The sequence below is a fragment of the Phlebotomus papatasi genome, chromosome 5, assembly GCF_024763615.1.
Source record: "Phlebotomus papatasi isolate M1 chromosome 5, Ppap_2.1, whole genome shotgun sequence".
Classification (NCBI taxonomy): domain Eukaryota; kingdom Metazoa; phylum Arthropoda; class Insecta; order Diptera; family Psychodidae; genus Phlebotomus; species Phlebotomus papatasi.
In genome coordinates, this window is record NC_077226.1 from 1,240,901 (window position 1) to 1,267,790 (window position 26,890).

General features: G+C 35.7%; 1 protein-coding gene across 8 annotated transcripts in view; it reads left to right on the forward strand.

The window, feature by feature from the left end:
- Positions 1-2,242: 2,242 nt before the first annotated feature.
- The window catches only part of LOC129808744 (protein Gawky), a 30,733-nt gene continuing 6,085 nt past the window's right edge, over positions 2,243-26,890 (forward strand). For 2 of the 8 annotated variants that reach the window (XM_055858564.1, XM_055858571.1), the window contains exons 1-7: positions 6,016-6,113; positions 6,896-7,507; positions 13,020-13,586; positions 13,655-15,089; positions 19,123-19,929; positions 21,941-23,911; positions 23,993-24,244. In XM_055858564.1, coding sequence (XP_055714539.1) covers positions 14,895-15,089; positions 19,123-19,929; positions 21,941-23,911; positions 23,993-24,244 — 3,225 coding nt within the window. In that variant the 5' untranslated portion in view covers positions 6,016-6,113; positions 6,896-7,507; positions 13,020-13,586; positions 13,655-14,894. Of the gene's footprint in view, positions 2,474-6,015; positions 6,191-6,250; positions 6,766-6,895; positions 7,508-13,019; positions 15,090-19,122; positions 19,930-21,940; positions 23,912-23,992; positions 24,245-26,890 lie in introns of those variants that run through there. The other 6 variants (XM_055858565.1, XM_055858567.1, XM_055858566.1 and 3 more) reach the window with 6 other exon arrangements.

Consider the following 26,890-nt stretch of genomic DNA (forward strand, 5'->3'; position numbering starts at 1 on the left):
TTTGGAATAAGATTTCCCTCACACAAAGAAATAAGTTTACGTTTCTTTGTGTCTTTTAGAGGCAGTGGTCCATTGTAAACCTTTTCCATCTTGTAATTTCTCTCTACAAAACAATCCACTGCACTGCACGAGCGAACTAGGTTATGTTGTTACTGTTTATTCCTCGAAATGTCAAAAAAAAATGATTAACGCTTAGTGATACAGTGGCGTTGGATTCATGGTAAGTGGAATAGTGGCGTATGATTCCTAAGATAACGCCATTGTAACGCTAAAAACACTAAGGGAAATAATTATACGCCACTTTATTATGAAAAATATTTCAAAGTAACCCCCCAATTCTGAGATAAGGAAGCCTAAAGATTTAACTTAAAGCTTTAACTTTGACACTAAAGATTTCGAATTTCGAGTTACAGGAATTTTGGATAAAATAGCCTTTAGCGCCACTAAAAAAATTTGATTATCCAAGATGTCAAAACAAGACGTTCAGTTTGCATAGTTCCGATTTATTTTAGCTCCTCAATTTTTGCAATTCCGTTGCAGTAAATCAAGTAGAGTTCAGTTATCGCCGAAATATCGGCAGTAGCTCCATCAAACGCCAAACCCATTGAGCAGAAGGAACAGGAAGATACTCATACAGATTTCCCCAGTTTCAGAATTTTTTTCTGGCAAAAAATGAACAATTCAGGTCAATTAAATTCAAATGGTAAAAGTAATTCAAACAAGAAGTGACTGTGGATAAGTGACGAAGTCAATTTATGGTTCCAGGAGCTTCATCTGGACCGAAGAAAAGAAAGAAGGGTCCCCAGAGATGCTCTGGAAGGGAACACAGAGATACTCTGGACGCATTAAGCGACAGATGTGATCCCCTTTGGCCAAACCTTTGATGAACGCTCTTTCCGGAACATCAAAAGGATTCGATTAATCTCTCAAGTACCGCATTCGTGATTTCTGTGCACGATTAAAAAGATTAATTAGTCTTAAATCAGTTCAGAAGTTTATTCCTGGAAGCTCGACACACAGCTTCTTTCAGTACTAGATCCATTGACTTCGAAAACTGAAAATAATAAAAGTAAATAAATGTAAATGATCAAGTACATGTACTGTCCAGAAAAATATACATCTTTGTGATAAATTAAACTCACCTTTTTGATTAAACACACCCCATGAACAATTGACAATCTCAAATTGAACTGGACTTAAAGTTTTAAAAGGTCCTCTCGACCAGCTTTTAAATTAAAGGCAATTTATAGACATTTGACATCTTTAAGTCTGTAAAACTTTAGCGTAGAATTCGAAATTTACAGTCTTAAAGGTTTAAATAAATTTGACACTTTAAAATTCAAGATTTTTATCACAGAATACGAATCGGCCTTTAAATGGCGATTCAAAGATTTAAGATTTAAAGATTTATCTCAGAATTGGGAGGGAAAGTTGTTGAGATTATTAAATATAATGAATATTTAATAAATTTCCTATCAGAAAACAACAATATCTCAAAATTGACAAAAACCAAGCTACGCCGTTGTAATATTCAATGTGCGATTTGTATTCACTTTTTGCTGAATATATATTCACTTTTTGCTGAATATATATTCACTTTTAGGTGAATATATGAATACTGACCAATTTTTTTTGGCAAAAAACAAATGATCAGTAAAAAATTAAAAATGAGCAGTAAAATATCTAATTATGGTCAGTAGAAAACTTAAATCTTTACAAAAATGGGCCTAATTTATATATTTAACATTTAAAATATTTCCATATAGAGTGAAAAGCCCCTTATTTTCCCTTTGCCAAAATTTAGACGATAATATCACTGTTTCAAATTTTTTTGTTACTGATCAATTTTAACTTTTTACTGCTCATTTATTCAATGCCATTTTTTTTAGTTCAATTATTACCCCCTTGGAGCCACTCATGGACATTTCCATGGATTGTCCAGTAGAATTGATTGGAAATGACGCTGAAGCATTTTTACAGGGGCACTGTAATGGAGGTCAACCCTATAAATAAACTGTCGGGGTGTTCAAATGTCGATGGAGAATCCATGGACAAAATCCACAGAGTATTCCTGAGGAAATTTCCCTCGAATTTTCTACTATTTCTCGAAATATCTCTAAAAAAAAACAAAAAGAAAATTCCAAGTATATTTCCACAAAATTCCCATTTTCCTTGAAAAGATATCCAGACACAATGTTAATAAAAAAAAATCCACTGACAGCTGTCATATGGTGTGCCACCTATCGGTGATTTTGTGGAGATAATTGGAGATGTGAGTGGTGGTGGTTCAAGAGAGTTGCCAACATTTGGACAGCCGTTTTTTTGATTTCTGGACAATTTGCCCATAATTCTATTAGCTCCCCCAGGGCATTTTTTGCTTCAATCTGGGGGCGCTCCAGAGTCAGATACCTTTGAGGTAGACACAAGTGCTTAAGTTAGTAGGCCAATTTGTGAGCTCCAATTGCGGCTGCAGGTGAGAGACATATTGCCATTTGTTTTGTTGTTTTTTTTTTCTTTCCCTCAATCCCCCTTTCTACCCTTTCACACAGTCAATAATTTACATTTCTTTTGTTGTTGTTTATACAAACAACAGCCATGGACAATGGCAACAAAAACAATCGCTAAGCATAAACATAGTATCATAGTAACATAATATTGATGGAATTTCCTTAGAAAATTTTTTTTTAATGGGGAGAGATATTGAGAAAATATTTTAATATGCATTTTGTGACGTATCGGATGGGCTATCCCAGTAGCAAATGGGAAAGGGATTGGATTTAGAAGTGGAATATTCCGTGGAATGTCCAACAAAATGCCCCATTTAGTTTCACTGTTTCTACCCGATTTTATTCACAGAACAAAACAAAAATCCCAAAGGAAAGTGATAATTTTGCCCAGATTTCAGTGGGGCGGTTCCTCGCGGAACCGCTGCATCTAAGCCTCCTTTACTGCCACTCGTCTGATGATACTTGATACTAATTTTGCCTCTAACGGCCAAGCAAAGTAACTCATTCACCCAGATCCTTTGAAAGAACCTAAAGATAACCATTAACACATTAAAACCATTAACACTTTCAACAAAAAAAGCATTTTTCAATAGTTGTTCATTTCGTAAGACTTCTCTAGCTGTTCTAGGACTCATAAATTACCTTCTCAATAAATATTTTCCCATTTTCTTGTCATTTTTACATAAATTTTCTGAAAATTGACAAAAAAAAAATTTCCAGGTGAATTTTTGAAGATTTTCGTAGCAAAAAGCCAATTTTCATTGCACTTTCCTTTTTCCTAGCAATTTTACAAGGATTTTAGTACTAATATCAATATATCTTCTTGTGAAATTTTCAAATTTTCTTATATAGTTTGCGTTTTTTTTTTTTAAGAAAATTATATGTGAAATTCCAACAGAAATTCGAAGAAGAAAACCAAGGCATAAAGTGAATTTTCACCTTATTTTTCTCTGTAGGGTAACTGTCCTAATTCAAAACCATTTCCAGACGCTTTAACTTTGACAGAAGATTCAACACATTTAAGTTCATTTTTCCTGAAGAGAATTACATAAATTTGCTCCTTGACTCTTCTAGAATGTTACTATTTAGTGCAAATTCTTTAAATTGAGTTTGAAAACTACTTTAATACAAGAAAAATACACAAGTGCAAAATGCTTCTATTGGAAACAATTTAATCCAAATGGAGACAAGGGAAATTTTCCAATTGGAGACAAACACTAAGTGATTAAGAAAATAGTTTATTTAATCATTTTTTTAGATAACATTTTTAGTATCCTCATTCTCGCCTTTTTGCTCTTTTACTTTTTGATCATCTTTTGAACCGTTTAAGAACTTTGCATTGTCAATACCGTTACGATCAAATGGTAACAAGCCGCATCCTCTAAATCCACTTTTTGCTATATTTTCGAGATTTAAGAGTGGCAATGCATTTGATAATATCCTTGCAAGATTTCTTGGTTTCAATCTGTCTCCATCATTTTCCATTCTCCACTGAACTAAAGCTCAGTGGAGAATGGACCACCTTTTCGCCTCTGGGAGAAAGCATAACACCAGTTTCGTCTAGATTAAAGATGCGATCAGGAGGGAATTCCAGTAGATCTTTCGATTCTAAGTATTCACGGGTTTTCTCAAACCAGTCAGTGATGTTCTCAGAGGTAACACAGGCTCTTTGGGTGGTATATGATTCTGGTTTACGTCGGCTTAATTCAGGATGTGTCTTCAAAAACTTCCTGAACCAAGCATATCCTGGCCTTCCATCTACAAACTCATTGGTGATCTCGAACTTCTTACACATGAGCTGTACAGTGTCGAGGACTTGATCCTTAGTGATCATGACCTTTGGTAAAGTGGGGCGCCTTCCCACACTGCATTCCTCCGGATATCTTCTAGTAAGCTTATTATAAAGTGTTGATTTCGGAACGTGAAACAAAACTGACGCCTCTGTTAGTGATTTTCCACGACGAAAGGCTTCCAAAGCTTTGTTGAGTTGCTCTTAAGTGTAGGTTTTGTTCTTTTTCCTGGTCTTATTTTCCTTTCCCATCTGAAACAATAAGGAGATCGCTCCAATAAACCCATATTTTCGGTGTTTCCCATTGAAGCACTTGCGCACATTTCACAAAAGTACTTTTTCTTCAGAAAATATGTAATTACTTTAATTGAGCACTTCACTTACGGTTAACAATAAAGTTTAAGACTTAATTTCACTAAAATTTGCCAGATATAGTGCATAAACGTTAAAAAAATTAATAAACAACAATCAGCTTACTTGCCTTTTTCATAACAAAAAATGGTCGATCGATGAATTTTTTCGACGGTGAAAAGTTACACTGTCAATTGAAATGAGACTTTTAAATGTTAAAACTTATTTATATGAATGGATTTACGCTTCATTTGAACCACAAGGAACTAAATAATAAAAATATAGCACAGAAAATGTATGAATAAAAATATAATTAGAGTATTTATTATGGAAAAAATAAGTTTCCATTTGGAGTAGCAAATAATTTCCAATTGGAGCAGGTTTTGAATTAGCTTAATTTACCCTAGTACCACTTTACAACAATTCCAGGTTTTATATTATTTAATTTTTAATCATTTTTTCTTTTAACATTTTCACGAATTTTTGCGATTTTTTCGAATCGTGACAAAACTCAAAAAATATTTTTTAACATTTTTTAGGTTATGTAATATAAACCATTCAAATGTCCATTTATGATGCCAACTCCATATTTAAAAAAAAAGTGGCATTTTACGCCAATTTGGTAATCTATGCCCATTTTTTGGTTCTTTTTCTCAATTTTTTTTTTAAATATTAGAAAAGTTATCAAGTATTTTTTTCGACTAAACGAAAGCTAATTAAATTCTCTATACATTCGTGTTATCACTTTAGCATAATATTGAATTGAATTTCAATTTTGAAGCTCCAAACTTAAAATTGGAGTAAAATGCCACTTTGGGTTTTAAAGTGTTAAAACCTTTCCGATCAAATATACACACTGAGAAAAAAATTGGGGTGCGATTAACATTTTTTCGTCATAATTTTAACACTTTTCCGATGTAAAAATATTTTAATATTCTTTAATGTTAATTTTACACCTTTTGAGGGTAAAATCAACGTGGAAGAAGAGTAACTTTAACCCCCAATACACCTAAAAAGGGTAATATTTACACCGTTTTCGGATCAATAGTACATCAGGGTAAAATAGATAATTCCACAATGTTATTTTAACTTTTTTTCAAACGTTTTTTTTTTTCAATTTAAACGCTAGAAGTGTTGAAAATCATCTATATCCCTTCCAGAGTAGAAGTCCTTGATGTTTCCCATATAAATCCAGAAAGTGCTGGAAGTGTCCTTGATTTTTCCCCAAATATTTCCCCCTTTGTAAAATCTGTTGAAATTTTCTCTTTTTTTTCCATAGGACATGTCCTGTGGAAATATCCACTGGGTATATTTGCTTATTGGGTTGGGGTGTTTTTTTTTCTGTAAATATCCAAATGTCATCTTTGACATATTGTCTGACAGCACCACTCTCTTTTTTTTTGACAATTCGAGAAGATGGCTTCGCGATTTCAGTGAAAAAGACTGTGTCAGTGTGTTTTTGTGGCGTAAGTGATGGCGCTTTCGGGTTTTGCACTTTGATATTTTTTGGGGGCATCCAATTGTCGACATTTTTAATCATGTTGTACGGGATTTATTTATTATTTATTAATTTAGATTTTGAAATTTTTACCTTGTGTCGCGGGGTGGGGTGGGGGGGACGAAAAATACCTTTTTAGAGAGGAGAAAAATCAGTAAAATTTCGATGGGTGTGAGCGTGTGTGTGTGTGTTAGAATTTTAGAGGAATTGGAAAGAGAGGAAGGAAGGAAGGAAGGAAGAAGGAAAAAGGGAGGAATATTGTGAGAAAAAAAGATGGGCAATGGAAGACTCCAAAATGAGATGGCTCTGCCACGCAAAGATGCCACCTCAAGAGCAAAAAAAATGGGGCCACCATCTCTCTGGATTCTGTCTCTCTTTCTCTCTCTGTCTTCCTCTTTATACAATCTTTCTTCTTTTTCTTCTTGATTTTCTTTCCCGGACTCCGCGCTCTGTAGCTTCCGATACTCATTCAATGGGGGCGCTACTATGGGGTAACGGTGTGAATCGATTGGAGTTTTTTGTTCAGGATTTTCTTCTTCTTCCACGGTGTGCCAAAATTTGCCAATTTTGTGCGCTATTCTGACAGATTCTGTCAAAACAAAAATTAGCGCCCCACTTAAGTAACCTTTTCTCAATTAATTTTCACTTTTTTCCTAATTTTCTTTAAAAAAAAAAACATCCAAAATGCACTCTGCAACATCCGTTACGCCATCTCTTGCCAAATTGACAAATTTGATAAATTTTTGACAGTGCTGAGACTGGTGATTGCTAGGGAGCCCTTATTGGGAGGACTCCATAACAAAAAAAACAACAAAAAAAAAACAATACAAAAATCATTAAAAAAAAACCCTTATTTGAACAAAAACAAGGACACCATCGAGGATAACAAAGAAGTTTAGAGAAGAAGACATAAAAAAAAGTGAATAAAACTTTGTTTTTTTAATTTTTTTATTTTTTTCCTAAAAAAATAAATTTTCAAAAATTAAAAAAAAAGTGATTTAAAAGTGCTTAAAAAAACAAAAATACCGAGGTAGTGGACTCAATTTCAAAATCGCACTTATGATGAGTATTATGACGACAAAAAAAGAAATGTGAATATTAGGTTAGGTTTTTAGAGAATAAAAATTACACGAAAATAATAATTTAAAAAAAAAATTCAATGCGAATTTTGCTGTGAAAGTTCTCTTAAATAAAAAAAAAAACAAACAAATCTTATTAGGAAACTAATAAATACCCCGCCACAATTATCTCAGATAAAATTTAAAAATAAAAATAAAAAATAGATTTAAGAAAAATAAAAGGAAAAAAAAACCAACAAATCAGACTTCAGACAAAAATTAGGACTTTAGGAAATATTGAGAGGTTAGATTTATTGAGAAATTAAAACAATAAATAAATAAAAATAGAAAAATAATGTAAAAGGGGAAAGTAAGATTACTTTTGGACAATTGCACTTATTTTCTTTTTAAAGATATGTCTCCACACTATTGAAAAAAGAAATGTTTTGTAAAAAGAAATACAGTGTCCACTTTCTAATCCGGATCACCGTAATCCGGACGAGTTATCGACGGTTACATTTTTAAATCATTTTGAGGTTATGTATTCACGATTACAGTAGACTCTTCGTTATCCGGCTGACGCCCTCCAGGACAAGTTTACAAACTGTATCGAAACTAGTTTCGAAACACCTCATGTAAAGTTTCGAAACTTTGTGGGAAAAAATGTATGGAAAAGTGAACATTTTGTACCTACGTTTACAAAACTAGTTTCGAAATGGTTTCGAAACTTGTAGGTATTTGAGTTTACTAAACATCTTTCGAAACGGTTTGCAATCTTGTGACGAAACTGTTTACAAATTTGTTCAATAAAATGTTTCGTAAAAAAAATATTGTGGAAATTTGCGAACTGCTTCATCATTATTAATTGCATTTAAGTACAGATAATTGCCAATCACAGCAAGGGACAATCAGAGTAACCAGTTTTTTCGAAAAAAAAAACCTGCCTGCACCTAGGATCGAACTCGAGACCCCTCGTTAACGAGACGAGTGCTCTATCAATTGAGCTATTAGAGGCCACAATTACAGGCCATATGATCTGCTTGGCTTGTTGCACGACTTTTATAATTTGCATTTTGCACTTCAATACAGCACTCTCAAAAAAACAGAAATTATAAATTTATCTGAAAATTCTATGCGTTCCATTTCAAATATCTAATTCATATATATACAAATTTCGAAACCATTTAGAAACTAGTTTTGTTAACTTAGGTAAAATATGTTATGTCCTATACATGGATTCACTTAAAGTTTCGAAACCTTACATGAGGTGTTTCGAAACTAGATTCTTTACTATTTTGTAAACTTGTCCCTGAAATCTCTAGCATATAATACCAGGACCAGTTTCATAATAAATTTACCCATCACGTTTCTAAACTCCTTAAAAATCTGTAACATAAATAATGTGTAAAAATAGTTTCATAAACATAATTAACTACATATTTCGAAATCGTTTCGAGACTTAGTTTTCGTAAACTTGTTTCATAAACATTTTTAGGTACATATTTTGAAACAGTTTCGATACTTGTTTCGAAATGGAATACAAACTATATTTAAAAATTTAGTTTGTAAACAGTTTCGAAGCCGTTTCGAAACTTAGTTTTACTACACATGTTTTATAAACTGTTTCCGAAATGTTTCGAAAACGTTTCGAAAATGTTTATGAAACAGTTTATGATACAGAGTTTTCGAAATCTTGTAACCTAAAGTGGTCCTGGAGGGCGTGGGCACAAAATGACATTTAGGTTTTTTGAATGATCAACGGTTTTTCTATTTTGTGCCGTGTGAATTTATTTTCTGTCTGACAAAGAAAAAGAGAATTTTCTTCATGGTGTGCTTATGTTTCATTTTTTATCACAATTATGTATTAAAAACTTCGATACAATGTTAATAATACTTTAATTCACTCTGGACAAATTTCATGTTTAATAAAAATAATTTTGAATACATCAACCGCCAGTGTTTGGCAACTGTCACCCGGATAACGAAGAGTTGAGTGTATTCAGCAATGAAAATGAATTACAGTAGACTCTCTCTCAATCGGGCATTTGGGGCAAAATGTCATCCGGTTTATCGATAGATTTAGGCGTCAAAGCCTTTGTAAATACCACAAAAAACGCTCAATTATAAAGAATCACGATAAAATAGGAAGAACTACAGCGAATTTGACCGAATTAACTTCATAATTAAACGTGAAAACTGTCAACAAAATTTGACGCCCGATTGAAAAAGAGCCGATTGAGTGAGAGTCTACTGTATTCTGTGATATTTTTGTTTAGTAAATGAAGTACAATAGCATAGAATACTCCAACACTGAACGGAAAAGGAGATAAAAAAATTGTTAAAAGTTGTTAATTCCCATACAGTGATTAAACAAAAGTTGCTATTTTGGGGTTAAACAACATATTTGTTGCGTTTTGTTTAATTTTAATCTCCAAAGTTGTTTAAATCTCAGATATCAAAAATTAATCAAATTGTTGTTAAATATTGTTACAAAGTGATTAAATTTATCAATTTTTTAACAACATTTATCAAAAAATAACAATTTTAAAAAACCCTTTAATGCACCTCTTAAATGTCTCTTAATTTTAAATTAATTTTATTTTATAATAAAAGAATCATTTTCAATCTTACTGAATATATTTCCTTCCATTTACATTATAAATTTTACATTTTTCTGGGATGTTTCAAATCATTTGACAAATTTCATTATTAATCTTCCTACCAACATAATGGTTTCGGTGTCTGTCAAATTTTAATTCATTTTTAAACATTTGATTTCGAAATATGAGGTACCGATTTTTATAAGTTTTTCAAGAAAACGTCTTGCCGTGTACTTTGTCTTTTCGTAAATTTCTAATGATTTATTTCCGTGCTTAATGTTCATACCAGGTTTTCTTTGCAAGATCATTGTTATTCAAAATAATGGAGTTTCCATTTAGTTCAATTTTCTTTAAATCTTCGTTACAATTTGAATTGAAGAACAAGTCAGAAATTTGCAAAGATGCTTACCAGAGAAAGTGATATATTTTTTCGAGACGTACTTTTCGTATAATATTTATCGTTGTGCTTTTCTTCGAATCTTTGACGTGCAATTGGTCTGAGTGGTCCGCTTTGCTTAATTATGTGAGCATAGTGTGTTAAGTAGTGATACTTCGGCTTTAATTTCATTTTAAAAGTTTTTGATATAGTTTATTGTGACGAGAAACGAGATTATTAACTTGGACAATTTCGTTTTCACTGACTGAAAATTTTGAAAGAATCATTACTATTTTCTGCAAAATCATTATAAATTTCCACACAAGATCATTAGATGAAACGAATGAAGCTATCAGCAGTGTAATAATTCGAACAAAAGTTGCCGATTCAGATGCGAACATTTTTAGTTTTTCTTTTTTCAAGTGTATCCTTGTAAATACAGTTGAATTAGAAGAATATTCGCTATCATATTTAAATTTGCTTTTTGCCGCATTAAGTAGGTCGATTCTAAAATATTTCTTTTCGCAATTAAATATGACAGCGCACTATAAAGATCATAGTGAACAACTACTTCATAAAGATCATGCATATTATCCTTGAAAAAAATTGTAGTTACGCATAGTACAGCTTTCCTCCATAAGACTTTCTAGTTGCAAATTTTGGAACATAATATTCTCCCTGAAACATATGACTTTTTTAAGGAGAAGTTCTAAAGCTTTTTAATTTTATTTTACCTTATCTTCGCCAGGAAAAACCACGCAAATATCCTAAGAGAGAATTTCAATGGATCGGCAAGACATAATCAAACCCCGGCTCTGCGTGGTCTAGAATTAGGTTAACGAGTCCCCTCCTCCTGTTCTTCTTATCCAGTTTACCATTTTTCTCATGGTATTCTTTAAGGGAAATTCCTTCTGGACATTTTAAAATATCATGGATCGAGATAACAGTCCAAGAGGACACTCGAGTGTTTCCCCGTTTTGGTTGATCCCGGCGTACTTCCCTTCCGGACTGCACGTTTTGACGCCATTCTCGACGGAATATCATTTTTACGGCCCCAGGAGGAAGGATTTCATTGATATCCGTTTCCTCGAGGTCGCAGATATTGTCTGAGGTGATTCCACGATCTATAAATTAAAGAAAAAAGTCGAGAAATAAGACAAGAGGGAGAATGAGGTTATGGAAGATGAAAAATACCTTTCAGGGCTCCGTATTCCTCGGGTGCTCCAAACTTATGGCACAGAGCCATCAAATTTGGATCGTTACAGACCTCCCCTATAAACAAAATTAGCAAATTTGCGTTTACCACTTGTTTTTTAATTTAATTTTATTGACACACGCGCAACTCACTTGGCATACTTCAACTTCATAATCCAATTGACTGAGAAGAAATGTCAAAATTAAAACTTATTTCAACAAAAAATGTTTAAAATTTGTTAAAATGTTGTTAAGAAAAGAAAACGAACAAATTATTGTTAGAAATAGTTTATTGTTGTTTTTTAGTTGGTAAAAAAAACAATTTTTGTTAATTTTATCTCCTTTTTAGACGCAATTTATGAAATTTTTGTTTATTTCGTAAATATTCTCTTTTTATCACCAAAAATAAACAATTTCTAACAAATTTTAACTCTCATTCCGTTCAGTGAAGGGGGTAGCCAGTTTGATAAAATGTGAAGTTACTTCTCATTTGGTCTCATTCTTGCAATTTTCTAACTCATTTGAAGTAATTATATTGAAAAAAAAAATTCCTTAGTACAGTGAAAAAAATGAGAGCTATATCAAATAAGTCACCAATTTTTAATTTACAATAAACTGAGATATGTAAAACCCGTATATAAAATAATAATTAAGTTTTAATTATTTCAAGCAGTTCACAAAAATAACAATTGATTTATCAATTTCAACATTTTTTTTTTAAACAAGACATTTTTCGAGTAGTGTCCTGTCCTTGAAATGACAGGACATTCCTAGTAGTTATCAAGCGATCATTTTTGGGGTCGTTGGAAAGGTCTTGGAATTTCCGACAAAACTGAACCGGTTCCAATTGGTTTTGAATCAGTAGTGAACCGGTTCATAGCCGATAAACAATTTTTATACGAAATTTAATTAAATTACTCCTAAGGTGTATCTTGGGAAATATTTTGAGTGATTTATAAGTCAGTTCAAATCGGTTGTGAACCGATAATGAACCGGTTATTTACCGATAAGTAATTTTTTTTTTGGATATAATTTTTATTACTCTTTAAACTATTTTGTTGAATCTATTTTGAGTTATTTATAAATGGATTCAAATCGGTTGATTACCTGTAAACGGTGAATCATACGAAAATACTTTTGAGGTTATAGTTTTAGTTAAGAGGCGCACCTTTTTACGGAATGGCGAAATTCTCTTAACAGAAAATAGGCAGTAACCAGTCAAAATTTTGCCTGGATACTTTCGTGAATTGCCCTTCAGGAATATAGTTCAAATCTTCAAATATATGTCTTGTGAAAAGTCCTGTGATAAGTTGTAAAATTTAAATTTCAGTAGATATTTCAACTGATCGCAGTTGATACTGCAAAAAGTAAATTAAAAACTAAATCTAGTGCGGAGGCATTTAAATTTCTGTCAAAAACACTTTTTTTTAATTAAATACTAATCGTCAAATTGAATTGTCCAAAGGTAGTAAATCAGGGTTGTGCAAGAACCGTTTGAAATTGAATAAATGTCAATGTTTCATTTGACGTTTATTCAATTTCAAACGGGTTTTGCTCACTTCTGTTCTACACTTTCCCCTTATGCATTGATTTCTTTGGTATTTCCCTCTATCTAACCCACCTTTTTATTAATTTTCATTTTCCAGATTTTGGACGCAAAGAAACAAACTGAAAAAAGAAAAAGAAGAAATTGCAAAGCAACCTGTCAATGTGCATTTACACAACAACCAAGAACAACAACTAAAAGTGCGGATTTCTCAAATGCAGGAACGATATTGTATCTAAAAGACTCAAACTCAGTGTGACAAAAAAAAAACTAAGAATTAAACAACAAAAAAGCTAAAAGTCAAATCAAGTAATAATTTTAAGGCTATTAATACTAAATTAAAGAAGAAGAAAAAAAAAAGTATAATAAGAAAGAAGAATACCCATACAAATTTTACCTTAAAAAAAACAACAACTAAAATAGAGAAAAAAAACATTAGATTTAATAAATAAAATGTGAGAAATAGTGACATTTAAAACAAAGAACGTATATAATATATGAGTGTTTTGTAGTGAAATAAAGAAATCAACAACAACAAATTAAATTGAAGATCATTGATCGCCAGATAAATTATATTGGTATATATATACATATATTTAAGACATTCAAACATCCGAGTAAAAAAAAAAAGAAAGAAAATGAAAATGCCTTTGTACTGAATTATGAGGTAAGTTTCACTATATTTATTTTGTTTATTTGTTTCTTCAATTTTCTTTCAATTTGTTTTTCTTGCAGGATATTAACAATTTAACCTATAAGGCCAATACATTTATCTAAAAGTAAAAAAAAAAACCACAAAACAAAAAGAATTATAGAAAAGAAACAAGAATAAAAATAAGTTATATAAGATAATACAAAAAGAAAAAAAAACAAAAAATTATAATAATCACTAAATACGGTGAAAAGGAGATAAAACTGATTTGTGAGGAAACCTACATAATCGAATATATATTTAATTAAATGATTTTAAAGAAGAAAACATTAATTAATGATAAATTTAAAGAAAAAAAAACAAGAAACCAACAACCACAAGCAAATGAAAAGGGAATAATGTAAGTAAAACAAACAAAAAAATTTATTAAAAAAAAATTAGCAAAGATAAAAAAAAGAAAAGATTGATAGAGAAGTAAAAGGAAACCTATCTTCTAATTAAGAGTGAATTAAAAAAAAACAACAAAACTGATTTAAATAAGGAAAAATTAATTGATAGAACAAAAAAAAACACACCATACTGATAGAAAACGTTCAAAGCAAAAAAGGAAAATTAAAACCCAACATCTTTAAAAAAAAAAACAATTTAAAATTAAAAAAAACCCATAACACTTTGTAATACCCGTGTCATTTAACTAAAAAAAAAAACAACAAGGACAAAAAAGAGACGAGCAAACACAAAAACAAAAATACTACAATTAAAAATTAGAAAAAATAAAAGAAAAACCTTTAATATAAACCGTTTATTTTTTTCCAACGCTCTTTAAAAGAAAAAAAATAAAAACAAAACAAAAAAAAACCGAAAATTAAACAGTCTGTCGGATATTAGATCTTAAAAATCTTTTGGGAAAACAAAAAGATATCTAGTAAACAAAAAAAAAACACTCACTTACAAGTATTAAGCAAAAAAACACAGAATAAAAAGAAAATTGTTCGTGATAATAATTTAGTGAAAATAAAATTTAAAAAAAAAACAAAATAATACAATTTAATTTTCTGTTTTGGAGAGAGCAACTGAGTCACAAGACGTGAAAAAATAGAAGAAAACAAAAAAAAAAACTAATATAGTAAAAAATAAAATTCCATGTTACTAAATTAAAAAAAAAAAATAAAACAAAAAGACAACAACTCAAACAAAAAGAAAAAAATCCTTGGGAGAGCTTCAAAAACATTAAAAAAAAATAGATTTAACAAAAAAACAAAAAAAACTAAATTAAAATAAATAAAATAAAAAAAAACCATCGAATCGTCAACGGCGTACGAGATGGTTAAATCAAATGAATCACGTCGGTTAGCTGTTGCAAATCAACCAATATTCGAAACAATGAAGACCAAAAGAGGAGATTCAGTGGAGACATTTATCGTCTTTGGACGAGACGAATCTGTGATATTGAACGTTAGTTTTAATGCGTCGACGGCGGACATGATGACAAAAAGGGGACCAGATCCGTCCTTAGAGGTGAGTTTAACCAAAAACCAAAAACTCAAAATTGTTAGGAATTCCAAGGCCTTTCCAATGAACCCAAATTTACAGGAATCACTTGACTAAAATGCTCTTTAGAACGGTTTTTACCTTAGGATTTAAAAAAAAACCATGAAGACGCAAGGTAAATGTTGAGAAAGGTAAAGGTCCGAAGAAGGACTTGATAGGAAGAAGGATTCGTTTCGGAAGAAGAGTCTATTCAGGCAAAGGAACAGTTTCTCTGAAGAAGAACGTAATTGGAAAAAGGATTCGTTCCCCGGAGGAAGATCTTCCTCGGAAGAAGGATTCGTTTCTCTCAAGAAGATCTTCCTGAAGAAGAATTTTTGCTCGGAAGAACGGTTCGTTTCTCTGTAGAAGAGCCTATTCGGATGAAGGATTCGTTCCCCGGAGGAAGACCTTCCTGATGAGGAATACACATTTGGAAGAAGGATTCGTTTCTCTTAAGAAGAGCCTACTCAGAAGGAACATGTTTCTTTGAAGAAGAGTCTTCTCTGAAGAAGGATTCGTTTCTCTGAAAAAGAGGCTTCTCGGAAAAAGGATTCGTTCCCCGGCGGAGGATCTTCCTGAAGAAGAATTCTTGCTCGGAGGAAGGATTTGTTTCTCTGAAGAAGACCCTTCTCGGACGAATGATTCGTTCCCCGCAAGAAAATCTTCCTGAAGAAGAATTCTAGCTCGGAAGAAGGATTCGTTTCCCAGGGGAAGATCTTCTCGGAAGAAGAATTCGTTTCTCTGAAGAAGATCTTCCTCGGAAGAATGATTCGTTGCCCAGAGGAAGATTTTCCTGAAGAGGAATTTTAGCTCGGAAGAACGGTTCGTTTCCCTGAAGAAGAGTCTTCTCGGAAGAAGGATTCGTTCCCCGGAAGAAGATCTTCCTGAAGAAGAATTCTTGCTCGGAGGAAGGATTTGTTTCTCTGAAGAAGAGCCTTCTCGGACGAAGGATTCGTTCCCCGCAAGAAAATCTTCCTGAAGAAGAATTCTAGCTCGGAAGAAGGATTCGTTCCCCAGGGGAAGATCTTCTCGGAAGAAGAATTCGTTTCTCTGAAGAAGAGTCTTCTCGGAAGAAGGATTCGTTCCCTGGAGGAAGATCTTCCTGAGGAGGAAATCTTCCTCAGAAGAACGATTCGTTTCTATGAAGAGTCTTCTCGGAAAAAGGATTCGTTCCCTGGAGGAAGATCTTCCTGAAAAGGAAATCTTCCTCGGAAGAAGGATTCGTTCCCCGGAGGAGGATCTTCCTGAAGAAGAATTCTTGCTCGGAGGAAGGATTTGTTTCTCTGAAGAAGAGCCTTCTCGGACGAACGATTCGTTCCCCGTAAGAAAATCTTCCTGAAGAAGAATTCTAGGTCGGAAGAAGGATTCGTTCCCCAGGGGAAGATCTTCTCGGAAGAAGAATTCGTTTCTCTGAAGAAGAGTCTTCTCGGAAGAAGGATTCGTTCCCCGGAGGAAGATCTTCCTGAAGAGGAATTCTTGTTCGAAAAAACGATTTGTTTCTCTGAAGAAGAGTCTTCTCGGAAGAAGGATTCGTTCCCCGGAGGAAGATCTTCCTGAAGAGGAATTCTTGTTCGAAAAAACGATTTGTTTCTCTGAAGAAGAGTCTTCTCGGAAGAAGGATTCGTTCCCTGGAGGAAGATCTTCCTGAAAAGGAAATCTTCCTCGGAAGAAGGATTCGTTCCCCGGAGGAGGATCTTCCTGAAGAAGAATTCTTGCTCGGAGGAAGGATTTGTTTCTCTGAAGAAGAGCCTTCTCGGACGAACGATTCGTTCCCCGTAAGAAAATCTTCCTGAAGAAGAATTCTAGGTCGGAAGAAGGATTCGTTCCCCAGGGGAAGATCTTCTCGGAAGAAGAATTCGTTTCTCTGAAGAAGAGTCTTCTCGGAAGAAGGATTCGTTCCCCGGAGGAAGATCTTCCTGAAGAGGAATTCTTGTTCGAAAAAACGATTTGTTTCTCTGAAGAAGAGTCTTCTCGGAAGAAGGATTCGTTCCCCGGAGGAAGATCTTCCTGAAGAGGAATTCTTGTTCGAAAAAACGATTTGTTTCTCTGAAGAAGAGTCTTCTCGGAAGAAGGATTCGTTCCCTGGAGGAAGATCTTCCTGAAAAGGAAATCTTCCTCGGAAGAAGGATTCGTTCCCCGGAGGAGGATCTTCCTGAAGAAGAATTCTTGCTCGGAGGAAGGATTTGTTTCTCTGAAGAAGAGCCTTCTCGGACGAACGATTCGTTCCCCGTAAGAAAATCTTCCTGAAGAAGAATTCTAGGTCGGAAGAAGGATTCGTTCCCCAGGGGAAGATCTTCTCGGAAGAAGAATTCGTTTCTCTGAAGAAGAGTCTTCTCGGAAGAAGGATTCGTTCCCCGGAGGAAGATCTTCCTGAAGAGGAATTCTTGTTCGAAAAAACGATTTGTTTCTCTGAAGAAGAGTCTTCTCGGAAGAAGGATTCGTTCCCCGGAGGAAGATCTTCCTGAAGAGGAATTCTTGTTCGAAAAAACGATTTGTTTCTCTGAAGAAGAGTCTTCTCGGAAGAAGGATTCGTTCCCTGGAGGAAGATCTTCCTGAAAAGGAAATCTTCCTCGGAAGAAGGATTCGTTCCCCGGAGGAGGATCTTCCTGAAGAAGAATTCTTGCTCGGAGGAAGGATTTGTTTCTCTGAAGAAGAGCCTTCTCGGACGAACGATTCGTTCCCCGTAAGAAAATCTTCCTGAAGAAGAATTCTAGGTCGGAAGAAGGATTCGTTCCCCAGGGGAAGATCTTCTCGGAAGAAGAATTCGTTTCTCTGAAGAAGAGTCTTCTCGGAAGAAGGATTCGTTCCCCGGAGGAAGATCTTCCTGAAGAGGAATTCTTGTTCGAAAAAACGATTTGTTTCTCTGAAGAAGAGTCTTCTCGGAAGAAGGATTCGTTCTCAGGAAGAAGATATTCCTGAAGAGGAATTCTTCGGATCAACAGTTCGTTTCTCTGAAGAAGAGTCTACTCGGAAAAAAGGATTCGTTGCCCGGAGGAAGATCTTCTTCGAAAGAAGGATTCATTTCTCTGAAGATGATCTTACTGAAAAAGAATTCTTGTTCGGAGGAATGGTTCGTTCCTCTGAAGAAGAGTCTTCTCGGAAGAAAAAGTCGTTCACCGAAGGAAGATCTTCCTGCAGAGGAATTCTTCATCGGAAGAAGGATATTCCTGAAGATGAATTCTTCTTCGGAAGAACAGTTCGTTTCTCTGAAGAAGTCTACTCGGAAAAAGGATTCGTTCCCCGGAAGAAGATCTTCCAGAAGAGGAAATCTTCCTCAGAAGAAGAAAATCTTCCTGATGAAGAATTTTTGCTCGGAAGAAGGATACGTTTCTCTGAAGAGTCAGTCGGTACTCTGTCCTGTGGGGTAGAGCCGGCTTTTTGGGGCGGCATTCTTCGTCTTGGAGTATGGCATCTTCGCCGTAGGAGCCCGGACACCAAGGTCCGCGATTCGTCGAACTGGCTTTCCCGTTATAACGGTACTGTAGCCAAGGCGTTGGGACGATAAGAGCGGCGTCGCAGGCGCGATCGAAAGACGCAAATACAGTGGTAGTTAAATCACTGCAACCGGTTCGGGCAATCGGTGACCACACGGACAGTGTGCAACCTTGTCGACCAGGGAAGGGGTCAATGGCTTCGACACTCTAACTGGGGTCTACTGGCTACTCCCAAGTAGATTCGCTGACTGACCTGGACTACAAACTCGAAGATGATCTACGTCAGTCGCTTGAAACTCCAGCCCATCTTTTCCTTTTTCATTCAATACCGCCTCAATGTCTTTCGCTGGGCATATGAGTTGCTCGCATGAATTTTACCTTAAATGTAAATTCGCTATATTTACCCGTCAAACCATCGGATTTTCCTCAGGGAAATTAGTAGGTCGCCTAATGGATTGCTTTGCTAATATTTCGCAACATTACCTTATTTCCAGATAGGACTTATTACTAAGATGTATAGTACGACGTACTGGTTTTTTTTTTAAAATTAAATTGTTCTTGTTTTCTTTTTCCTTTTTTTGTTGTAGGGCTTTGCGGCGAAACATCACCAATTTACAATAATCGTAATCGATGACGGTTCTTCCATTGATTTCATCCGCTCTTGTGTGCTTGGGGGCATTTTGCAAGGAATCCACCGTGTGGTTGGCGACCGTTCGACTGGCTGGGTCGATTGTACAAATGTGTCTATTGGACGACCAAGGAATGTGCATGCGCTTTCAATATCTGTGGTTAATACATCAACTTTATATGACTATTTAGATAGTTTGTGTGTATCATATATTGATGGTTACAATTTACTACAAAATTTAATCCTAATTATGATGAAATGTCAAATGATACATCCATCAACTATTTATCGTCATATTGATATCAATATCTTCCACCGATGTGACGATTATAGTAATAATAATTATAATTATAATAATAACATTAATAATTATGATAATAATGACAATGATAATGATGTGTGTGTTGTATGCTGTTGTGTATCAAATTATGTTACCACAAAATTTGAAAAAAAAATCAGTGATAAAACAAATGGTGCTTCAAATATAATTGCAACTGATGACATTCCCACTGACAATTCATCATCATCAAATTATGTTAATTTTGACAAATTGTGTGGTTGGATTGAGCGTGAAGCATGGCTGAGGCCACTAGTGCCACCACTTAGATTGTGCGGTGGTGGTGAGGGGGCACTGACGAATAGTGTAGCAAGTGGATGGGGTAGTCCATCGACGGCAGCAGCTACGACAGCGCCACCAACGAGTGGAGCTGCACCACCAGTGACAGCTACACCAGCGCCAGCGCCACATACCGTTACATGGAGTGGTGTAAGTACTATTTTTATCTTCTTCTTCTTCATACCAATTTTTGTCTTGTTCTATTATAATTATAGTAAATATTGCTATATTACATAGTAATTTTGTCAATATTGCAATATTATCCGTTTTTTGTATTGCAATCCTCTCTAATTTCTAAAGAAATATCTATATTATTTTTTTAAATAAGGTAAAGTACCCTATGTCGACCACTTAAGGATAGATTTTGCGAAAAACTTATGAAAAAAACATTTCTAATTTGTATTTTTTTTCATAGGGTCTCTACCTAAAACTATTAGAATAGATCTTTTAGGGCGTGAATTTTTTTCGCGGATATCCTTAGAGCTCGTATTTTCGCGAGACGTGATTTTTTTCGCGGATTTACGCAGCGCGTATTTTCACGTGGATTTCCGCGGAACGCGAATTTTTCGCGGATTTTCACGGGGTGGGAATTTTCGCGGAGCCCGTATCTTCTCGCGAATTTACGCGGGACGCGTATTGTTTTATCGGTTTTTCACGATACGCGAATTTTTTTCGTGGATTTTCGCGGAGTGCGTATTTCTTCGCGGATTTTCCCCCGGAACGTGTATTTTTTTTTCATGGATTTCAGCGGAGCGCGGCTTTTAGCGAGATGCGAATTTTTTTAGGATTTTCGCAAGACGCGAATTTTTTCGCGCATTTTCACAGAGTGTGTATTTTTACGCGGATTTTCGCGGAGCGCGATTTTTTTCGTGGATTTTCGCGGAGCGCGTACTTTTCTCAGGGATTTACATGGGGCGCATATTTTTTCGCGGAGCGCGTATTTTTCTAATTTCCACGAGACGCAAACTTACGCGGATATTCACAGGGCGCGTATTTTTTCTTGGATTTTTAGGCGGTGCGAATTTTTTCGTTGATTTTCACGGGGCGTGTATTTTTTGCGGAATTTCAGAGGACGCGTATTTTTTCGCGGATTTTTTCGAGACGTGAATTTTTTCGCGGGACGCGTATTTTTCGTGGATTTTCGCGGAGCACATATTTTCTCGCATATTTTAGCGGAGCGTGTATTTTCACTCGGATTTGCGCGGGAGCGAATTTCTTTTCGTAGATTTTCGCTAGACGCTAATTTTTTCGCAGATTTTCACGGGACGCGTAATTTTTCGCGTATTTTCTCAGAGCGCGTATTTTTTTGCAGATTATCGCGAGACGCTAACTTTTCGTGGATTTCCTCGGATCGTGATTTTTTACGTGGATTTTCACAGAGTGCGTATTATTTCTCAGAATTTTGCAAGATGCTAACTTTGGTGGATTTCCGCGGAGTGTGATTTTTTACACGGATTTCCGCGGAGCGCAGTTTTTCGTGAATTATCGCGAGACGCGGATTTCTGCGGATTGCGAATTTTTCACGGGTTTTTGGCACTGGCACATTTTTTCGAAGACTTTCGCGAAACGATTTTTTAGCAGATTTTCGCTAGACGCTAATTTTTCGCGGGTTTTCACGAAGCGTGTATTTTTTCACAGACTTTCGCGGGACGCTTACTTTTTCTCACTTTTTCTCACATCGTGTTTTTTTCAAATTTTTCGCAGATTTCCTCGGGAGCGAATTTTTTCGTGGATTTTTGAGGGTTGCAAATTTTTCGCGGATTTCTGCGGAACGCGAATTTTTCGAGAATTGTCTCCGGGCGCGAATTTTTTCGCAGACTTTCACGGATCGCGTATTTTCTCGCGGATTTTTGCGGAACATGAATTTTTTCGGGGATTTCCGCCGTGCATGAATTTTTCCTTCGATCCTCGCTAGACGATTTCTTTCTCAGATCTTCGCGATACATTTTTCCCCTGACCTCGAATTTCTCCGCGAATATTCTTAGGAAATGAATATTTTCGCGGATTCACGCATGTCCCTTACAGAATCTCTCATTGTTTCTCTGTCTCTCATTGTTTCCTAGATGATCAATTTTAAAGATTTCCAGATACTTTCTTTTTGCATTTGTTATATCAAAGTATCCTTGTTATTTTCCTCCAAAATAAAATAAAAAAAAAACAGAGTGGTTCTGGTCAGAGTCGTGACGGTAAGGCACCGGGTGGTGTTCCTAAGAATCAACTTGAACAACTAAATACCATGCGTGAGGCATTATTTGCTCAAGATGGCTGGGGTTGCCAGCATGTCAATCAGGATACACAGTGGGATGTACCAACATCCCCTGAACCTGGTGCCCCAAAAGCCGAATCACTGCCCCAGGCGGCACCGGCTCCCCCGACTGCATGGAAGGCATCTGTTAACAATGGCACAGATCTGTGGGAGGCTAATCTCCGAAATGGTGGTCAGCCACCACCACAGCCTGTGGCTAAGACACCATGGGGTCATACGCCATCGACCAATTTGGGTGGTACATGGGGAGAAGATGATGATACCGCTGAGGGTGGTAATGTATGGACTGGGGCACCAGCAGCTGCAACTGCATCGGTGCCCCAATGGGGTGGTGCTGCTGGTGGTGGTGGTGGTGGTAGTGGTCCTGGTGGTGGTATGTGGCAACAGGGACAGGCTGGATGTGTCCCCAAGAAGGATAGTGAATGGAGTGGGGGCGGTGGGGGTGGGGGAGGTGGTGCTGGAGGTGGTGGTGCATGGCAAGATCCACGTGAGATGCGTGGTGCACCAATTGGTGGAATAGATCCACGGGAAATGCGTGGACCTAGTGCAGATCCTCGGGATTTGCGTATGGTTGACAATCGAATGGAACAGATCCGGGATATGCGTGGTGATCCACGGGGGATCTCGGGACGGTTGAATGGGGCTTCGGAAATGTGGGGACAGCATCATGCTATGGCAGCTGCAGCTGCAGCTGCTCATGGTCAAATCCCCTTGAATAAGATAGTATCGCAGAATCAGGGTGGTCAATGGGGTGGTGCTACGGCATCTGTAGCCCCCCCGAAAGACCTTCCCCCTTCGATGGGGAAACCAAGTGGTTGGGAGGAACCATCACCGCCAGCACAGAGACGTGCAGTTGGTAATTTTGACGATGGTACATCACTTTGGGGTCAACAATCTGGATCATCGAGACTTCCGGGTGTTAGTCACTGGAAGGATGGTCCGGATTCTGGTGGTCGTGGTGGTGGTCCATTGATGAGACCCGGTGTAGGAAGTGGTGGGGGTGTTGTAAGTACTGGTCCAATGGCAGGATCAGCTACTGGACAACGTATAGCCAAGGAAACCGGTGGAATGTGGCGAAATGGTGCATGGGAAGATACAAATACCCCATCAACCCAAAATACCGGATGGGATGATAAAATACCGCCATCTGGTGGTGCCTGGGGTGGTAGTACTACCACACCCAATGATACATGGCAAAAATCAACAAATACAACACCCGGTAAACCCGGAATGTGGCCTGGGGAAAATGAATTAGAATGGAATACCAAGGCCACAGGGAATCAAAGTGCCCCTACCAAAATTCCAACCAACCAAATTGACATTCTCCGCAATAGTAAACAACTCAGACTACTCCATGAGATGGGCTTCAAGAAGGAAGATGCCGAAGTAGCCCTACGTATGACAAATATGAATGTCGATGAAGCCCTTGAGGTACTAAATCAACAACGTGGTGCCGTGGAATCATGGCGACGGCATGAGGAACATGGTAATTTTGATCCAACGTATCAACAACAGAATCGCTTCCCCACCAATCCAAATGCCATGCAATTTCAAAGTGGACCATCATCGGGTGCCATTATGGCAAATATGGCAACAGCCGGTGGTATTGGTGCTATCCAGTCACTTCCAATTCCAAAGTATCACTGTGGCCATGGAGCACAACCACCACCTGGCAATGGGGCTACATTTGCCCAAAATCAACCACCACCACAACCATCTGGACAACCATCGACCCAACAACTCCGAATGCTAGTCCAACAGATCCAAATGGCCGTTCAGGCTGGCTATCTAAATCATCAGATACTGAATCAACCACTTGCACCCCAAACACTCCTGCTCCTCAATCAACTACTCAACAACATTAAGGTATCTTTCATTGTCTAGACATCATTTCTTGCGATATACTCAAACCCCAAATGCCTAAAAAAAAATTTCTTTTAAACCTAGCAATTGCACCTGACTCAGTCAAATATGTCATCACGTGGTGGTGTCAATGGGCTACAGCATAGTGTTGCTGTGACAAAATTAAAGCAACAAATATCAAATTTGCAAAATCAAATAACAGCCCAACAGGCAATTTATGTAAAACAGCAACAATCGAGCCATTCAGCAACATCAGGAGGTGATTTCGTACTGCGTTCACAACACGATCCAATAGCAACACTTCAGGGGAATTTCTCTGAAATAGCCCTAAATAAGGTGAGTACACAGCTATTTGAAGTTATTTCATTAATTTGCTTTCAAAACTCACCTTATACAAAACACCTTATACACCTTATGCAGAAAAATTAACCCCAAAACTGAACTTTAGTTCTTAAAAGGGACACTTTAAATTCCATCAGGTGCTTTTTGGGCTAGTTCCCGGCGAGTGGCCTTCAAAGTTGAAGCCAATTTCTTACTTTCACATACAAATGTGTATGGGAATTTTTCTGCACTCGTGATCGTTATGCTAAATATTTAAAAAGCGAGAAGTTTTTCCATATTATAAGATATCTTTCCGTATGGAGGGATAAATATACTAAATTTTTGTTTAAATAATTTTTTCTCTTGGAGCACTGCGAGCTGAGTCCGTCCGAGATCAATTTAAGAATTGGCTTCAAATAGCTCCATATAGAAAGGCCAACTTGTCAGGCGCTTGTTTTTGGGCAGGACATTTTCTAAATTTTTGGCACTTTTTTTTTTGGGGCCCTCTTGCTCCTCTTGCTAAAAAAAAACACGCACAGCTAAAGCGTAAAAGGGTTCAGATTGTGCATAAAACCTGCACAGCTCAAGGATAAAACGTTGTTTTGTTTTGACCTATTTTTTGGGGGATAGGGAACGTATGAAAGGGGAGGGTGGAAAAATAAAGAGGTCGGGTACGGAATAATGTCATTTGAGGAGGGGTCATCGAAGACCGGAAGTTGATATCTCTTACCGTTTAAGTTCCAGAACAGTGAGAAATTGAAAAAAAAAAGTCGATTATATAACTGCCGACTTTTTGTCGTTTCATCTTCATACCTGTTTCGGCACAAACATTTACAAATCGGTCAAGTGTACGCTGAAGCTCTTCTTTCGGAAGATCCAAAAAGAACCAAATCATCTGCGAAGAGGAGATGGCTAATAAAAATAAAAAATAAAAAAAAATGGCTAATAAAATATTTTCTTCTCTATTTTATCCTTATTAGCAGGTCGTGTCCCTTCTTGCAATATGTACTTTTGCATTCCTTATTAACCAAAATATTGTTGTACAAAAGGATTTCTGCTCAAACTTTTCCTGAATTTTGGGACAGCTCAAAATAATATGAGTCTTCCAGCTCAAAATTTCTTCCCAATTTTTTTTGTTGTAATACCGACAATTACGCACAATTAACCCAAATAACTGTATTCAAATAAATTATCAAAAGGATTTTCTTGTGAAAATGACTTAACTCTAAGGAATTAAACAATTTTCACATTAAAAAAACCTCTCATTTCTGCCCATCTAGTTCTTACAATGCCTTTTGTCTTTATGTTTTCAAAATTTCGCGTTTAAGTTCCTTACAAGATTTTCCTAGGCCACCCCTTTAGTTCTTAAAATGCCAAGAGGTAGATAACTGTGTTGCTCACGGTTCACTCAAGTGCCGATCTGTCGATTTCTTCCAAAAATAGTGCCGATCTGCCGATTTCATGCCGATCTTTTGATTTCGTGCCGATCTTATGACTTAAAACTTGATTTTTAATTACTTAATTATTGAATAAATCATATCTATAATAAATCAAATTTATTTCATAGTCATTGGTAGTTTCATAAATATTAAACTTCAGCAAAAATGTTAACTGTTCCAAAATAACTTATCAAAATTTTTATATTTACAAGACATGAACCAGGGGGCCAATTCTGACCGTATCTAGTCAGACTACATATATGTAGTCTGACTACATAGCTGTACTTGTACACTGCTGGTGAATGTGTGTGAGTGTAGTCGAGACACATTTTTCAGTATTGCCGTATCCCTATCTAGTCTCTGGGATTCGTTAAGTTGGTTAACGAATTGAAAACGCGACAACCCCTGACTAGATAGGAGACTACATAGCCAAAAGCTATCTAGGCACCTCTTGGACATGCCTAGATGGCAAAAATTTCTCTGAAATTGACCAAAAATGTCTTTAATATAGTTGAAGACATTCAGTAAATGTAAAAAAATGCTAAATAATTAAAGTTATATGAAGTGTATGCACAAATTCCACATATTTAAAATTGCATTTTTTGTATGCAAAAGTCCACTCTAAATTAGAATATTTCTTTACATCTTACGTTTGAAAGCTTAGAATCGCTGTTATTTGAATTTAAAATTTCTTTTCTAAGGTTAATTTTTTATGGATGTATGGTTGCCTATTTAAAAATGTGCCACCCTTAAATTTTATTGCTCGAATTCAAAGAGGGAGCAAGAATATTCTAATTTCATTGAAAGAGAAGATTAAATTAAATTAAAAAAAACAGAGATATAAAATATTTTGATGTATTAACTTGTTCATTTTCCTCTTTAGAAGATATAAACATTTAAAGACTTGAGGTCTCGTGTTCACTAATCAAGATAATTAGTGAAAATAAAGAATTATAAAGATGTATAAATATAAAAAATAGTTTTTAATCCACGAGGTTTGATGAAAAACGACTTAAAAATTCTGCAAGCTACGTACATTTTGTTTGAAGTACTCTTACATTCTTAACACAAAAATTAGTAGAACTCTTTAATATCTCTTTAGAATATTATAACAATATTCTTGTTGTCTTTCAGAAGCATTATATCATATTAAAAAATAAATAATGATAGAGTATTTACCAAAAAAAAGCTTTTCTTATGAACGATGCCCAATTTTAATACT